The sequence below is a fragment of the Pristiophorus japonicus genome, chromosome 12 (assembly GCF_044704955.1).
Source record: "Pristiophorus japonicus isolate sPriJap1 chromosome 12, sPriJap1.hap1, whole genome shotgun sequence".
NCBI lineage: Eukaryota > Metazoa > Chordata > Chondrichthyes > Pristiophoridae > Pristiophorus > Pristiophorus japonicus.
Window position 1 is genome coordinate 90769612 of NC_091988.1, and position 18681 is coordinate 90788292.

At 48.5% G+C, this 18681-nt stretch overlaps 1 protein-coding gene across 4 annotated transcripts in view; it reads left to right on the forward strand.

Moving 5' to 3' along the window:
• Nucleotides 1-18681, forward strand: part of rassf1 (Ras association domain family member 1) — a 162649-nt gene that overhangs the window by 55664 nt on the left and 88304 nt on the right. For 3 of the 4 annotated variants that reach the window (XM_070895747.1, XM_070895745.1, XM_070895746.1), the window contains exons 2-3: nt 9572-9696; nt 17099-17212. In XM_070895747.1, the coding sequence (XP_070751848.1) occupies nt 9572-9696; nt 17099-17212 (239 nt within the window). The remainder of the gene's footprint in view (nt 1-9571; nt 9697-17098; nt 17213-18681) is intronic. The other variant, XM_070895748.1, reaches the window with a different exon arrangement.

The following is an 18681-nucleotide window of genomic DNA, read 5'->3' on the forward strand; positions in this document are numbered from 1 at the left end:
CTCTCCCTACACCTCCCGTGCTAGTCAGACTGCAGGGATAATGATGGACTAGACGAGTCTAATCAGTTTTTTGCAGACCACTGGATCTGACAGCATCTGTCACTCTCTATATCAGCGACAAGATTCCCTTGATTAGTTTGTAGCCTCCAGGGGGTCCCTTGCTCCACATATAAGCCAACAACAAATTGTTAAATTAACACAAACTAAAGAAATAAATTATGGATGTCATATAAAGTCCTGGAGTAGGGTGTTGGCTCAGTGTCTGGCAATGGTTAGCTGGCAGTAGCCCAGCGGCTGATGAGCAAACTTTATTCTGGTAGTTGATAACACACCTGAAGCCTCTTAACTGGATTTGTACCGAGTACTCAATCGATGAGCCGAATGACATTATTCTATAAATCTGTGATACTCCAGTTCAGTTTCCTCTATCTATTCACTACCGGGTGTCCCTCCTATTCCCTACAGTGTACATCGCCATTCCCTCCGTTACGTATGGGTTGCTGCTCTCATGCCTCTTCACAGTATTCTCCGAGGGAGAAAATTGGTGTCGTTCACTCGGGTCCTTGTGTTCAGTCTCTAGAGTAATTGAGCATTTGGGATTCACAGTTCAGGGAGGGAGACCCAATGTTAGTTTCTCCCCCCCTGCCTGCCGCAGCTGTGTGATGCTGAGACATAAAAACATAGAAAATAGGTGCAGGAATAGGCCATTCGAGCCTGCACCACCATTCAATATGACCATGGCTGATCATTCACCTTAGTACCCCCTTCCTGCTTTCTCTCCATTCCCCTTGATCCCTTTAGCTGTAAGGGCTACATCTAACTCCCTTTTGAATATATCTAACGAACTGGCCTCAACAACTTTCTGTGGTAGAGAATTCCACAGGTTCACAACTCTGAGTGAAGAAGTTACTCCTCATCTCGGTCCTAAATGGCTTACCCCTTATCCTTAGACTGTGACCCCTGGTTCTGGACTTCCCCAACATTGGGAACATTCTTCCTGCCTCTAACCTGTCTAAACCCGTCAGAATTTTAAACGATTCTATGAGATCCCCTCTCATTCATCTGAACTCCAGTGAATACAAGCCCAGTTGATCCAGTCTTTCTTGATATGTCAGTCCCGCCATCCCTGGAATCAGTCTGGTGAACCTTCGCTGCACTCCCTCAATAGCAAGAATGTCCTTCCTCAAGTTAGGAGACCAAAACTGTACACAATATTCCAGGTGTGGCCTCACCTGGGCCCTGTACAACTGTACTAACACCTCCCTGCCCCTGTACTCAAATCCCCTCGCTATGAAGGCCAACATGCCATTTGCTTTCTTAACCGCCTGAAAAGGACCTGTTTATTCTTGCTCTTTGCTTCCTGTCTGCCAACCAGTTCTCTATCCACATCAGTACATTATCCCCAATACCATGTGCTTTAATTTTGCACACTAATCTCTTGTGTGGGACCTTGTCAAAAGCCTTTTGAAAGTCTAAATACACCACATCCACTGGCTCCCCCTTGTCCACTCTACTAGTTACATCCTCAAAAAAATTCTAGAAGATTCATCAAGCATGATTTCCCTTTCATAAATCCATGCTGACTTGGACCGATTCTGTCACAGCTTTCAAAATGCGCTGCTATTACATCTTTAATAATTGATTCCAACATTTTCCCCACCACCAATGTCAGGCTAACCGGTCTATAATTCCCTGTTTTCTCTCCCTCCTTTTTTAAAAAGTGGTGTTACATTAGCTACCCTCCAGTCCATAGGAACTGATCCAGAGTCTATAGAATGTTGGAAAATGACCACCAATGCATCCACTATTTCTAGGGCCACTTCCTTAAGTACTCTGGGATGCAGACTATCACGCCCTGGGGATTTATCGGCCTTTAGTCCCATCAATTTCCCTAACACCATTTCCTGACTAATAAGGATTTCCTTCAGTTCCTCCTACTCGCTAGAACCTCGGTCCCCTAGTATTTCCGGAAGGTTATTTGTGTCTTCCTTAGTGAAGACAGAACCAAAGTATTTGTTCAATTGGTCTGCCATTTTTTTGTTCCCTGGGCTACCATCAATTTGAGTCTTTTAAAGCAGTACAGATCTGTGAGGTGTAGCAGGCCATGTGAACAGATGCATGACAACTTGTCAACTGATGGACGAGCTGCAGCAACGAGGGGCGAGAAACGACATGAAGAACCATCCAACCTGTGGGACGTTTGGCGGGTGGGAGCACAGGGTTGTGCGGTTTCGAGGTAAATGTAGTCGGGAACTGGCGGGGAAGGTGAGTGGGAGATCTATAGAGTAAGCCTGTTGAGGGGGGCGGGTGTGGAGGAGGAGGAATATAAATAGAAAAAAATGAAGTGGAATAATAAGCAGGAGAGCTCGTACAGTTGGCCAGGAGCACATTCTGCTCAGTGATGGAGCGAGTGAATGGACAGATGGGAAACATTGTACCGTGAGACAGTCGATGTAAATGGTGCAGGTCAGCACGGGACTCGGTGGTTAGCCACGAGCGAGCTCCACCTGATCAGTCGCGTAGGTGGACAGCCCAGATCGATGTAGGTGGATGATTAAAGTAGTTCTGAGCCATCCTTCCTTCCTGTTGGTGTTTGGTATTTTTAGCAGATTGTTTCAACAGTCAGTGCAAGAGCGGTCAAAACAGCTTTTAAATATCCTGTTACACACAAAACCTGTTTTAGCAGGCAGTCAGAAAAGAACTAGCATTTATATCACTTTGTTCATGACCTTGGGATGTCCCAAAGCGCTTTACAGCCAGTGAAATACTTTTGGAGTGCAGTCACTGTTGTAATGTAGGAAACGCGGCAGCCAATACGCGCACAGCAAGCTCCCACAAATATCAGTGGGATAAGGACCAGATAATCTACGTTATTGATGTTGGTTGAGGGATAAGTATTGGCCAGGACACGGGGGAGAGCTCCCCTGCTCTTGTTTGAAATAATGCCTTGGGATCTTTTAATTCCACTGAGGGAGCCGTGTGGAGAGGTATTTGGGGCGGTGTTTGGGGGAGAGGGGAGGATCAAAGATTGGAGCCGGTGGAGCTGTGCCCTTTCTAATGGACTTTGCGGTGAGGTGGCATTGAAAAAGATTATCTCGGTGAGCCGGCGAGGCAGGCCCGAGGGGGGTCAGTGTACAGTAGGAGGCTGTGCGGCTGACATTGTATCTCAGTGATGTAACTTTCCCCGATCGCTCTGCAAGTGAGAAGTTCCATTCCGTGCGCTGGGGATTGGCTGCGATCCCAGCCTCTCTCGACTCCCAATGAAGCCTTTGTGTGTGTGAAGGGGAAATATTTTTGCGAATGTGTGTGTCGGATAATATTACAGTCTGGTGGTGAGCTTATAAATGCCTCAGTGTGCAGCAAGCATTTCTCACTGTGTACAGTCATCCTTTCCTTAAAGGTTGTCAGCCCAGTCAGCCCTATGCAGGTGCTCTGGTTGGGAGCTCGCCACTGGGTTGCAGCCAAGCGTAACGTACCCTGCTGCCGGCAGTGGGGGTACATTTAGTCATTCTGCTCGTGCAAGACTGAAGCTCAAATGCAAAAGATTTATTTTTAATCCAGCAGTTGAAATCTGCACCTTTTCCTGTCTCTATTGATTTTCATCTTTCAAAGTGACCCGGTTCCCCGTCCCAGGAAACTGCATCGGCTCCCGGTTAAGCAATGACTCGATATCAAAATTCTCATCCTTATTTTCAAATCCTTCCACGGCCTCACCGCACCATATCTCTGTAATCTCCTCCAGCCTCACAACCCATCACTCCCAGAAGTCTGCACTCCTCGAATTCTGCTCTCCTGAGTATCCCTGATTATAATTGCTCAACCATCGATGGCCGTGCCTTCAGCTGCCTGGGCCCTAAGCTCTGTAACTCCCTCCCTAAACCTTTCCTCCTTTTAAGATGCTCCTTAAAACATACCCCTTTGACCAAGCTTTTGGTCGGTCATCTGCTGTAATTTCTTCTTATGTGCTTCGGTGTCAAATTTATTTGTTTTGTCGTGTAACACTGCTGTGAAGTTCCTTGGGATGTTTTACTACATTAAAGGCGCTATATAAATACAAGTTGTCTGGTTCAAAACTGGATGGTAGCCCCCCCCAAGATGCCCCGTGTGTGATGTTGAAGGAATGATCAGTGTGAAAGCGTTCCCCTAGGTTGCTGAGCGGCCTGTTCCCATCACCAGGCTCCGCAGAGGAGAATGAAAACCTAAAGACATCCGGTGAGCCACATCTCCAACTACAAGAGGTCACAACGTCAACTCTGGCTGAGAGACTTCACAGCTCGCTCGCTCATTCTGGTTATACAGCCCACTGAAAATACCAATGTATTTTGAGACATGACTGGCCCAATATTTGCAGGGGAGAGAGAGGGGCTGTTTTGTGTTTGGGTCTCTCGGGTCCTGCTGAATTTCACAGCAGGGCCTGATTAACATTTTTTTTGGTCTATATTTCCCGGCCGCATCTCTCCAGATTGAGAGGCTGACTGGCTGTCGGTTGGGTAGGCCTTTGGCACCAGGCCGTGGAGTGGAGTGGATGGAAAGACCTGGGAACTTGGAGGAGTGGGGTGGGGGGGGAGGAAAGCGATCGGGGGTGAGGGGAGATCGGAGGCTGGGGGTGGGGGGGAGGGGGAGCGGGTTGGAGGTGAGGTGGGGGGTGCGAGAAGATCGGAGGCTGGGTGGAGTGGGGCAGCGCGGGGTGTGGGGCGACAGGCGGGACATTGGAGGGGGTGGGGGGGTGTTGGGAGTCGACCGATCAGGGGAGTGGTTTACAAGTAAGCCTGGGGGCCCGGGGGGAAGCACTCCTGCTCCTGGCTCACAAGCAGTGCTGGAAAGGCACTTGCCTGTTGAGTCTTCGCCTCCCTTTTAGTTGCCAGGTTTCTCAACCAGGATTAAACCTAAAATGGAGAAAGAAATGTGAGGCATGCGGCTTCATTAAAATATTTAACTGAGCCACCCGGCTCCTGGGAGTGGGTTGGATGCCCTCTCCTTCCCGCCCCGCCCCTAGCCTCAGTTAACACTGGAAGTGGGCGGGTTCGAGGTGGGTTGGGTTTGAGATTTTTAACATTTTAACATCCCACCCAATTCAAACCCACCTGTTTTTTTGGGGGGGATTAATATGCCCTTTCGACATGTGGTAGGTTAGTATGCTTGGGAGGAACTGGTGACTTTCGGCATATGGTTCCTAAAGCTCTCCACCTGTGGCATTTTCCACACCTCGTGTTTGTCTGTTTTACAATATCGATAGAGACTGATTGTTCTGATTAGTCAGCCACTCCATTATCATTGTATCACGTGACTACCGGGATAGCTGAAGGCGAACGAGATGGACCTTGGTCTTTTTTTCATCTTGCAATTTCTGTGTTCCTATTTTTCTGTTTAATTGAATGTTGTTCATTTATAGAACCACACTCAATCCCATCCCCTCCAGAATGATCTCTCCAGGGGTGCTGTTCCACAGGTTATGGCAATGCTCCCATTCTTCAGTCGTGGCCTTTGTGTGGGTGAGCCTGGTCAGTGAGCATTGGCCGTTTCTTGGGCTGGAGGCTGCACTGGAGCCGAGCCCACTCCTGTCCTCAGCCGATATTTTGGAGCAGGTGTCCTGGTAGCATCGAAAATCCTGGCTCATTTTTGTTTACTTCCTTCCTTAACAACGGCACTGAGTAAACGTGTAACTAAGCACCCCCGCCCCCACTCCCCTGGCTGAGATCAGACAATTCAACACAACAGCACAGTGCATTTATAGAGCGCCTTTAATGTAACAAAATATCCTAAAGGTGCTTCAGAGGAGCATAATCAGACGAAGATTGACACCAAGCCAAAGGGAACATTAGGACAGGACCAAAAGCTTGGTCGGAGAGGTGGGTTTTAAAGAGCATCTTAAAAGAGGAAGGAAAGGCAGAGGAGTTTATGGGGTGAATTCCAGCTCTCCGGGCCTAGGCGACTGAAGGCACGGCCGCCAATGGTGGGATGAAGAGAGTGGGGATGCACAAGATGGCAGAATTAAAAGAATGCAGAATTTTGGGAGAGCTATAGAGCTGGAGGAGATTATAGAGATAAGCAGGACAAGGCCATTGGAGGTACTTGAGCAAGATGAGAATTTAAAAATTGAGGAGTTCAGGGACTGGGAGCCAATATAGGTCAGCAAGCGCAGGGGTGATAGGTGAGCGGCATTTACACGGACCTGGTATCGAACCTGGGATCTTCCGTGTCCACCTGGCTCAGTGCCACAGCTCCCTTATGGTGCCACATCGCAGCAGAGTTTCAGTAAGCATCTTCTCACTTCATCTCTGGTTTTTGAACCTTGACCATATATAAAGTTGAACATTTGGCAGGAAGTCAGTGACTCTCAAAGTTTTCCACTTGTGTCTCTTCATGACAAACATTTTAACCACAGCTTCAAATACTCTGCCAGACGTGGGTAAAAATGGGACTCTGTTCAGTTGCTGAGAGTGAGGACTTCAGTTGCAGACCAAATATTAAGTCTCTAACTTGGTTATGGTAAACCATGTCAGGAATGGAGGGAGGGAGACTTTAGTTGTGGTGGAGACTGAAAGTCCCATTGAGTCCAGATAAATCTGTAGCTCGCCAGGAATGTTATGGTTTAATAAGGAATTCAGTAAACTGCAGGTTGGCAAATCTTTGTACCACAACCCATCTAATTACAGTACCTGTATAGATATTCAGTCTAAACTCAAACAGAAAATAAATGTTGTGATTGGGGGGGGAGGGGGTTGCGGGGGAGGGTAATAGGATGAGCTAGATGGGCCAAATGTTCTCCCTCAGCTCTACTTATCTTTAGAATTAGATTTATTTTTAGTCAGTTGGTGACATTTGGTTGTTCACTGAACCCTGATTGGAGAACACTTTAGATTGGGATTTTATATTCAAATGTTGCAATGGGAGCGAATGAGAAGGGGTTTAATCCATTGCGACTCTATTTAATGGTAATGAATGTGAAAGGGTTTGGTCCAATGGGAATTGTGTGCATTAGGAATTAATGCGAAGCACAGTGAATGTGAAGGGATTTGATCCATTGAGATTCTACAAAGTGGTAGTGAATGCAAAGGGAAAACGGAGATTGAGTTGCAGATCAGGCCCGAGGGGCTGAATAGCCTACTCCTGTTCCTATGACTTAGACTTTGTAGAAGAAAGAAATGTTTGGCAGAAAAGAGATGGAGCTTCTTGAAGGTAGTTTTAGCAATGGAGGAGTTTGGCAATAGCTATTTATAAATGAAGAAGGACCAAGGATGGAGCCATCAAAGGTGAGAAATGGCAGATGGCTGTTAGGTAAAGGAGGTCATTCATATGAAGAAACAAAATGGGAGAAAAGATAGAGCTTTGGGAAACCCCGACTTGATAGAAATGAAGGCAGAGGATGGCCCTTCGACTCAAGCGCAGATAGAATGATTTGAGAGGAAACTAGGAAAAGGCCTACATTGTGCTCGGGACAGCCCAAAACACATCACATTCGTCACTGTTCTTAAATAGGCAAACACGGCAGCCAGACCCCACAAACAGCAAATGAAGGAGTAACCAGTTCATCTGTTTTGATGGCCTTGGTTGAGGGAGGAATATTGGCCTGGACACCAGGAGAATTCAGTGCTCTTTTGAATAGTACATTGGGATCTTTTAAACCCACCTGAACAGATGGACATGGTTTAACATCTCGCATGGATAACACCTCCAACTTCGCAATACTCCCTCTACTGCAACGATGTGTTAGCTTAGGTTAATGTCTGTACGTCCTGGACTGGGCCTTGACCATCCCAGAATACGGTACAGCCAGAGTTGGCGATCCCAATAGCCATGAACATGTATAGGAGACCACATGTTTAGGAGTGTAGGAGGCCAGACCCAGTGAAAGATACGAGATGTCCAATATATTAATACAGGTCCAAAGCTCTCCCTGGGGGTTTCCCTGGAGCTTACCCGGTGAATAGCTGAACCATGTAGTCCAGGAAGGTTCCAGGTTCAACCGCTTGAGTTAATTGGTCTCGGCCAGGATGGCAGTGAGGATGCTACAGTTGTCCTCTGAGGGGCCCCTAGATTGGGAGGGGTGGAAATCCCACGTGATCTATCTCTTACAACCCCTGCTGGAAGTGCACACTGGCAGTTCATCGCTGAGAAAATAGGCCACCAACACATTGTCCAGATCCACGTGTGAATGGTGGCTCATTGGACAGAGTTGGTGCCAAAGGGAGAGGGAGGAGAGGGAGGAGAGAATAATTGGCACACACACAAAACTGAACTCAACATTAAAGGATACCATCAGTCCAGACGCCATCTGTTGTCCCATGGGGTGTTGTGGCAATACTATAGTGCTGCGTACTGTTCCATCCGCTGCTGAAACCCTCATCCATGTCTTTGTTACCTCGGAGGGTTGTAAAGCTGGAGGAGGTTAGAGGTAGGGAGCGGCGACGCCATGGAGGGATTTGAAAACCAGGGTGAAAATATTAAATTTGAGGTGTTGACAGACCAGGAGTTAATGTAAGTCAGTGAGCACAAGGGTGATGGGTCAAGGGTCAGCTGTGGCTCAGTTGGTTGCACCCTCGCCTCTGAGTCAGATGTCTGAGTGAGTTCAAGTCCCACGACAGAGACTTGAGCTCAAAAATCTAGGCTGACACTCCAGTGCGGTACTGAGGGAGTGCTGCGCTGTGGGACATGCTGTCCTTCTGATCAGACGTTAAACTTCTCTCTGTTGGATGTAAAAGATCCCATGGTACTATTTCGATGAAGAGTAAAATGGACAACATTCATCTGTCAATCAACATAATTAAGAAAGAACAGATTATCTGGTTATTATCACATTGCTGTTTGCAAAACGGGCTGCCGCGTTTCCTACATTACAGCAGTGACATCGCTTAAAATGGAAGGTTTTTTTAAACACTTCAAATACTCCATTCGCTGTAATGTAGTTTAGGATGTCATGATAGGCATTATATAAATGCAAGTCTCTCTTTTTTTCTACATTCGACTATTCTAATGCTCTCCTGGCCGGCCTCCCATCTTGCACCCTCCCTAAACTTGAGGTCATCCAAAACCTGCTGCCTGTGTCCTAACTCACACCAAGTCCTATTCACCCATTGCCCCTGTGCTCACTGACCTACATTAACTCCTGGTCTGGCAACGTCTCGAATTTAAAATTCTCATCCTTTTTCAAATCCCTCCATGGCAGCGTTGCTCCCTATCTCTGTAACCTCCTCCAGCCCTACAATGCTCTGAGATCGCTGCGCTCCTCCAATTCTGGCCTCTTGCGCATCTCCACATTTCATCGCTCCACCATCGGTGGCCATGTCTTCAGCTGCCTGGGCCCTAAGCTCTGGAATTCCCTCCCTAAACCACTGCCTTTCCACCTCCCTTCCTTTAGATGCACCTTAACACCTACCTCTGACCACGCTTTTGGTCACCTTTCTTAATATTGCTTTATGTGGCTCAATGTCAAAGTTTACTTGATGATGATCCTGTGAAGGGCCTTTGGGACATTTTACTGTGCTAAAGGGCCTATATAAATGTAAGGTGTTGTGTATAAGTGCAAGCCAGTGACTGGGTTAAGTTTTCTTGCTGTTTGCTCCTGTTTCAGACTGTAGGTTCCGGTGTCATTATCGCTGTCGCCCCCTGATCCAACTGGACTGTAACCGGCCAAAGGCCAAAACATCGGACCTTGTGGACGTCACCGAGAATGCGCTCGAGCAAGACACCAATGTGGTAAGGGACTGCGAATCTGCCTGGTAACTCGGAGATTGGAGCGCAAGGAAAAAAGGTGGAGTACAGCCCAACTCGGGGCTGTAGTAGGACTGCTGACATTAGGCAAATTACATGAGGCACAAAGAGACAAACGTGATGATTTAATGGGCTAATTGCACTAGGGCTGTGCGGCAGCTGATAATACTTCATTTAATACCTCAAAACAATGACCCGCAGAATGAGAAGGGTCAGTCAGTCCATCGCACTCACTCTGTCAACCAGATTGGACAGCACTCGGCCCCCATCCATAACCAGCTCCGCAGCAACCATTTCTCAAGAGTCCCGATTTCAGACAATATCCCGTGCTGACGGCCTCAATCAGTCATGTTCCATTCAACACCCTCAGGACTGCGCACTATACCAGCACTCAAATTCTGGCCAATTACATTTCCTTACACCCGTATCTGATACAATTAGTAGGGCACCAACTGTAAGTGAAGCTAAAAGTGTTAACCCTTACCCTGCTGAATAAACAGGAACTCTGCACAGTTACACAGAGAGTAACCCTTACCCTGCTGAATAGACCGATAGTCGGGGGTTCTGAATGTCCGTTGAATCTGAATGAGGCCCATACCTACCTGGAGCAAGGACCTTGCATGCAGGCCAAAACGCGCCTGTTAAATTGCCGCTGGTGCAGGTGCAGTGTGGACCTAGTGAGTGCCATTCTGCGTATATTTTAACCCCTCGCCCACCTTCTTGATGGGCATGGTTTGGGGGGGGGGGGGGTGTTAAAATCAGGGTTTTCATTTTATATTCCACAGGGGGGGTTTTTTGATTGAAGTGCTGAGCATCTCGTACTGAGGCTGCTCTCTGGCTATCCCACAAGATCCTGCAGGCCAAGAGAGAGAAGGGAAATGAAGAACTATTATTATTCTGATATATATATATATATATATATATGACCGAGTTTTTGACTTCCTGCCACATAATTTACACGACTAGAATTTGACAAAAGGCTGGGTTTTGTCATTGTTTTGCAATCCTGTTCTGACCAAGCTGTTGTCTGCCTTGAGAAAGGAGGGTCAGTTACATAGCGCAGTCAGGCTGAGATCACACAGAATGGAGCGCGCTCAGTGCCGAGGAGACGACACACACTTTGAGCCCTATAAGGTTCCTGTCCTTGACGGAACAAGCTCCAGGGCTTGATTTCTCGCCTCTCCCAGGAGATTAGATGGCCTCCAGGTAGGGTGGGGTGGGGAGTGTCTGTATTTGTGACGCACTAAACATGGTGACTGTATGGACCAGGCTGGATGGACTAGTAGGTCTTTTCCTGCCCGTATTGTTCCGATGTTCATGGTGAGTGGCCAACTCATGTCCCAAGGTGGCATTGAACCAATAGGTTCACTGAAGTGAAATGCTGCTCGCTAAATGGTTGGGATCGGGGCTACAGGAGTCTGCCTCCACTGGGAATCCACTTCTTACCCAGCCTGTTCCACATCAAGTTGAAGGATCAATACACAGCCCAACCCAGTCCCTTTTCTGTGCCATGACAAAAAATACAATTATTTGTAATATTGTGTCGAGATTTTGCCAGTTCTACAGTTGACACCACAAAGCTTGACAGTAGCAACTATAACAACTTGCATTTCTATAGCACCTCTAATGCAGTAAAATATCCCAAGGTGCTTCACAGCAGCGTTATCAAGCAAAATTTAACATTAAGCCACATACGGATATATTAAGACAAAAGATTGGTCAAAGGAGTAGGTTTTAAGGAGTGTCTTAAAGGAGGAGAGAAGTAGAGAGGTTTAGGGAGGGAATTCCAGAGCTTAGGTCCTAGACTACTGAAGGTATGGCCACCAGAAGTGGGGCGAAGGAAGTGGGGGATGGACAAGAGGCCAGAACTTGGGGAAACTGAGTTCTCAGAGGGTTGTAGGGCTGGAGCAAGTTACAGAGGTAGGAAAGGGCGAGGCCATGGAGGGATTTGAACACAAGTATAAGATGAAGCAAGACAAACCTGCCTGAACTCTGTCCCTATTGGGTATTTAAACCCACCATTTTAAAACCGTGACTTAAAGGGTTAAATTGTGAGGACAGATTGCTTAAACTTGGTTTCTGTGCACTTGGAGGTGGAAGGTTGAGGGGTGATCTAATTGAGGTATTTAAAATGACAAAGGTATTCGATAGGTTAGATAAAAAGAATCTACAGTGTGAGGAATCCAGAACAAGGGGGCACCGTCTTAAAATTAGACCTACATGGTTCACAGCCAGACTGTGGGTCCTGCGTGCGACTACACATTAAGAATGCTCATGGTTCCCCATTGTTGCCTAATCCGCCCTACGATATAAACAGGGCAGGCTTGGCCCCAGCCGAAAGGGGCATCTATTACCGAGCCACATCCAATATTCACCACAAGGACAGCAGGGATTCAAGAAGGTGGCTCACTACCACCTTCTCAAGGGCAATTAGGGACGCGCAATAAATGCTGGCCTTGCCAACAACGGCCACATCCCGGAATGAATTAAAAAAAAATATATAAATGGCACGAGAGTGAGATTGCCAAATTATGGACTGTTTTATGCAATGGCTCCTTGCCCACTCGGAACTAGTTTGAGACCAACCAACTAATTTCATGTAAGACCTTGCAGTGTAAGTCAGAAGAATTTCATCCCATCCCATCAGACCGGATAGAGGTCTTTAGGATTATGAAAGGGTTTGATAGGGTAAATGTAGAGAAGTTGTTTCCACGCAGGTGAAACCAAAATTAGGGGCCATAATAAAATGTAGTCACTAATAAATCCAACAGGTAATTCAGGAGAAATGTCTTTACCCAGAGAGTGGTTAGAATGTGGAATTCGCTACCACAGGGAGTGGTTGAGGTGAACAACAAAGATGCATTTAACGATTTTTTCTTTAGTACGTATTAGATTCAGACCAAGGACCCAAACTTGTGCTAACCCAGTGCATCATCCATACTTTTGTTTTTAACGTGTCTTTTAGCACTATACTTAAGTTGGGGTCAGGCAGGTCCCACACACACCCAATGACGCTGTATAAATCCCACGGTGTGGAGCAGGAGAAATCTTTAACAAACCTCCATTTCTCCTGTGACAAGATCTGCCCAGAACCTCCAGCTCAGCCAGGGCCTAGTTCCCCACTCACGCCTCAGAACAGCATAACGGGCATCATCACGGCAACTCATGTTGGAGCATGTTGGGTGTCCAATATAGTCCTCCACCAATTCATCAACAACTTGTACTTGTATCGTGCCTTTAACGTAGTAGAATTGTCAGCTGTGGCTCAGTGGGTAGCACACTCGCCTCTGAGTCAGAAAGTTGTGGGTTCAAGTCCCACTCCAGACTTGAGCGCATAAATCTAGGCATGACAGCCCAGTGGAGTGCTGCATTGTCAGAGGTGCCGTCTTTCGGATGAGACGTTAAACCGAGGACCATCTGCCCACTTGGGTGGACGTAAAAGATCTCCTGACACTATTTTGAAGAAGAGCAGGGCTGTTATCCCCAGTGTCCTGGACATTTACCCCTCAATCAACATAACAAAAACAGATTATCTGGTCATTATCGCATTGCTGTTTGTGGGAGCTTGCTGTGCGCAAATTAGCTGCCATATTTCCCACATTACACAGTGACTACACTTCAGAAGTACTTCATTGGCTGTAAAGCACTTTGAAATGTTGGTAGTCACGAAAGGCGCTATATAAATGCAAGTCTTTGTAGTAAAATTGTCCCAAGGTGCTTCACAGGAGGGTTACGACACCGATTTATATAAAGAGATATTAGGACAGGTGACCAAAAGCTTGGTTAAAGAGGTAGAGTTTAAGGCGCAACTTAAAGAAGGGGAGAGAATGGGGAGATGTTTAGTGAGGGAATTCCAGAGCTAGGGCCTAGGCAGCTGAAGGCATGGACGCCAGTGGCGGGGTGAAGGAGATGGGGTATGCACAAGAGGCCAGAATTGGAGCAGTGCAGAGAGCTGAGAGTTGTGGGGTTGGAGTAGGTTACAGAGATGGGGAGGGGTGAGGCCATGGAGCGATTTGAAAACAAGGATAAGAATTTTAAAATCGAGGCGTTGCCGGACCGGGAACTAATATTCACTTTATATTTATATTCTTTGGGCACAGGGGCGATGGGTGAGCGGGACTTGGTGCGGCTCGGATATGGGCAGCAGAGCTTTGAATAAAATCACCAGATCTTTTGAACCCAGGCTCGGAATCTTAAAAACATTTCTTTAAACGACTGATGGGAGAGGTTTTTGGATCAGTCTGTGTAACTCTGTCTGTCTGAAGGCCTCCAGGGAAGTTGCTTTAAAGACACTGTACAGAAGCAAGATGCCTGGGAGGCATGGCCTGGTCCAGACCCTACGGTCAGGGGTAGGGCAAAGTAGTGGCTGGTGTACAGCTGGGACTTGAATTAGTTTGAATTGCTCCCGGGGAAAGGGAAGAGCAGTGAGCTACCTACCATCTGTACAATGGTGCTGTTACATTACCTTCCCATTCAGCCCAAGGCACACGCAGCCTCATCTGTGGTGATGAATACAGCGTCTGGGACTCTTTGATTGCACGACGTGCTCTCAGGGACGTGGCAATGCGGGGGAGGGGCAGGTTACAGGCCTGTCAGGGATATCAGCAACTCTCCACAGAAAACCCAACACTGACAGGGAAGGGAAGAGAAGGGCCTTTCACCGCCTTAACCGCCTCTTTAGTCCGATTCCCAAGGGAATGGGGGGGTGGGGGGGGGGGTTGGGCCCGTTACCAGACACTGGCCTTGTGCAACGTTATCGCTCCTTCATCCTGTTTTTTTTCCTGTTTGTGAATTAATTGAAAACAGCTGCAACCAACGGGAGTCACATTTTTCTTTTTTTTTTAATATAATTTCCTAATTTCTCCCCTTTGGGGCTGCAACCTTGAACCGACCGGTATCTGGTTCCTGATTTCTCTTCTCCTGACGTTCCATCAAGTGGGCCTCAAAAAAACAAATTCACTCACCAACGGTCCTGGATCCCGTTTAATTCAATTTGCAGACTTAACTTGTTACACTTTTCGCTTCATTGACTAAAACAAGCATCAGAACTTAACCCATCATCTGGCAACGGTAACCCCCCCCCTCAGCTACTCTTCCCTAGTAAATGGCTCGAGAATATCGCGTGTGAGACTCGAGTTAGGAAAAGAAAAAAGACTTGCATTTATATAGCGCCTTTCACGACCACTGGACGTCTCTGAACGCTTTACAGCCAATTAAGTACTTTTTGGAGTGTAGTCACTGTTGTAATGTAGGGAAATGTGGCAGCCAGTTCGCACACAGCAAGCTCCCACAAACAGCAATGTGATAATGAGAGATAACCTGCCCTCGTGGCCGAATACGACGGACAGATCCCAATGAGGGGAAGGGTTTAAGGGGAATAAAAAGCCAGCTCAGCACAGCCACCGGCCAGGCCTCACCCACACGCTTGGAGCAAAATGGTTTCAATTTGTGGTTTTACGTTTGGGTGGAGCGGGAGTGGCGATGTAACCCGAGAGGGCGACATGGTCAGCAGGCGCTCAATCCTTGGTCGGTTCTGACGAGGGAGGCAGGCAGCGGGCGTGGGTGTATGACGACACCGTAAATCGGTTTACGACGGACATGCTCACCTTACTGTTGCGCACCCAGACCAGACTGATCCTTCAGGTGGAGATGGACAGATTTTTGGACGATAGGGGAGTCGAGGGTGATGGGGGGGTGGGCAGGGAAGTGGAGTTGAGGCCAAGATCAGATCAGCCATGGCGGAGCAGGCTTAAGGGGCCAAATGGCCTACTGCTCCTATTTCTTATGTTCGTGTGTTCAGCCAGGCTGCGGGGGTCCTCCACTGATGCCAGTTTGCTCCGCACAGAGCAGTGCGACTGAGTCTGCGGCCCGTTTACAGACCGACAGTGGCTTTACTGGGTAAAGATTGTGACACCTGGCGAGGCCTTGCTCAACAAGCGGGTGCAGATCAGGGAATCAGGGCGTCAGCACGATCGATCCTCAGCGCTCCTGACTTATCCTGCGGTTCCACCTGATATATCACCCCTCCCCCCCAAAAAAAAAAACCCCAGAGATTCCAGACAAAACTGTGTAAATGATTTGAGTCCGTTTCAGTCTATTTTATAGCAGGGCTCGCTTGTGGGATCCTGATGGAGAAAGCCCAGCTTTCTATAATCACGATCACCGAGGCCGTTGTTGCCACGCCAAAAGCTCTGGAGGATGTGTATGAGGGGGTAAAAGGAAGAACTTCCATTTCCATAGCGCCTTGCACTGCGTCTAGATATCCCAAAGCACTTTTCGGCCAATAAAGTACGTTCGATGTGGAATGACTGTTGTAATGTAGGAAACACGCCAGTGGATTTGCGCACAGCAAGCTCCCACAAACTGCACATTAACCAGATAATCTGTTTTAATGATGTCGGTTGAGGGGTAGATATTGCCCAGGACACCGGAGGTTCATCGAGCTAACAAGCAGCGCTAAAGCAAAACCTGCCTCTCCTCCTGACTTCAAGGACCTAGTCCTTCCCTTACCGTCCACCCCACCTTGTGCATCTCACCGAAAAGAAAAATAATAAATAGTTTGAGACCAGTTGCTGGCACCGGAATGTGGCTTTTTTTTTCTCTCTCTCTCGTTGACGATTTCTTCAGCGATTGACTGCACGGTGTGAGGGAACAGGTAGGTCGAAAATGCAGAGGGGAACGCGGCTGTCATTTCCTGTCACGGGTGTGCTTGTTGAGTTTGTGTGTTTTTTTAAAAATCCTCTAGTCATGCTTCAGGGGGCTGAGGTGTGGCCCAAGTCGTTCCAAAGGTTGGGAATTTGCACGGGAAGTGCACCTTTCCGTCTGAATTTACGTGCAATCTGATGCCCTCTGCTTTTCCTCTCTTCCCTTCGTGCCCCCCCCCCCCCTTTCTATTTGTCTTGCACTGCTTTCTATTCAAAGCCCCGTTTAACAGGCCCGTTTGCAGGTTTGTTCCACAGCGGCCTGGCACGGCAGGGGTTAAAGCCGCTATATTTAGCAGTTGGAATAGTTGGAGGATGAAATCAGTGGCATTGCACATAAAAGGCAGGAAGAAGGTGGAGCCAGATTAGATCACACATTCCCAGCCCTTTCTCTCCAGCAAATCAGCTCTGGAGATCCGCAGTGTGTGTACTTTCCAATTTCGACGGTTGGCAGAGAGAGAGGCAGAAAACCCCCGGCACTGAGCTGAAACAATACAGGGGCAGCCCACAGAGAGAGAGGAACAGAGAGAGCTTGCTTATCCACAAAGAGCCCAAGGCTTTGCGTGCGAGAGCTTTAACAGGCCGTTGAGGCTGGATTTCCTCCACTTTTAGTGGGGGGTTGTTTTCCTGTAAGTTATTTTATTTTATAAAGAGTGAGACCCCCACTCCCCTCCTCGTTGTTCCAGATGACGTGGACCAGCACCAGCAGCAGTGGTTATTGCAGTCAGGAGGAAGACTCTGAGTTCGAACAGTTCTTCACTGCCAGGACCTCCTTCATCAAGAAACCCAGGAAGTACAAGGTGAGTTACTGTGATCTGAAGGCACAGGGGGGGAGGGGGTTGGGGAGAGAAGGAGAGAGGGGTGGGGGATGAGAGGCGGGAGGTGGTCGAGGGGAAAAAAGGGGGAACGAGAAGAGTTGGAGAGGAGGGGGTGGTGTGGACTGGAGGGGGGGACAAGAAGGAGTATGGGAGAGGGGGAGCCTGGAGGGGAAGTGGATGTGGAGGGGGGATGGAGGGCATGGGAGATGAGGTGTCTGGAGGAGGTGGGGTGGATGCGGGGGAGGGGGGAGGCATGGGAGATGGAGTGTCTGGAGGAGGTGGGGTGGATGCGGGGGAGGGGGGAGGCATGGGAGATGGGGTGTCTGGAGGAGGTGGGGTGGATGCGGGGGAGGGGGGTGTCTGGAGGAGGTGGGGTGGATGCGGGGGAGGGGGGAGGCATGGGAGATGGGGTGTCTGGAGGAGGTGGGGTGGATGCGGGGGAGGGGGGAGGCATGGGAGATGGGGTGTCTGGAGGAGGTGGGGTGGATGCGGGGGAGGGGGTGTCTGGAGGAGGTGGAGTGGATGCGGGGGAGGGGGGGGCATGGGAGATGGGGTGGATGCGGGGGAGGGGGAGTCGTGGGAGAGGGGAAGCCTGGAGGAGGTGGGGTGTCTGGAAGACTGGAAGATGTGGGGTGGAGGGGAGAGGGGCAGCCTGCGAGAGGTGGACGCGAATGGAAGGGGGGCAACCAGGGAGCTTTAACCCACAGCTTGATTTTGTCACTGAGCAGGTAAGATGTGAAGAACCCTTGTCTAGGGAAGGGGGTGGGGCTGGTGGGAGTTCAAAAATATAATTGTTTCAGAATGAAACCCATTAGGAATGACTGCTCTGCACTGATCCTTGACCTTTGATTCCCCCTCTACTTTGATGATTGTCCCAAAAAAAACCTGCTGGTCACTGTGACTTTAGGCAAACTTCTCTCGGCTATTGTGAGATTCGAGCAGACTCTTGATGCCCTTGCCCCCTTCCCCCACCCCCCTCCCACCCATAATAACCCAGCAGATTGTCTCTGCACCCAATATCGGTCTGGTTCCTTAAAACAGACAGCTAAACTTCAAGCAACCAAACTGGAGTTTCCGAGGCCTCACATGGCAGCTCTTGGACGCTCACGGGCTTTAGAAAGAAAGTTACTCAGTAACCAGTCTGACTGAAGACACCGTGTCCTCACAGACGGTCCTGATTAAGGTTTTTGTTTGAAGATGAATTGCGGTCAGATCAGGAAGAGTTAAGAGCTTGTTACTGAGGTTTTGTTGCAGTGCATGTGCACAGCATGGGATTCCAGCTCTCCCTTTGATTTTACTCTCCCTCGATCCCTCCTTTCAATAAGAACGATGTTTCCGTGGGTGACTGTAGAGCCCCAGTACCTCTTCCAAGTAGTGCATTATTCACATGTAAGACTGGACAGGGAATGTTGGGGGGCAGTCAACTGCAGGAGCCATCACAGCCAACTAGG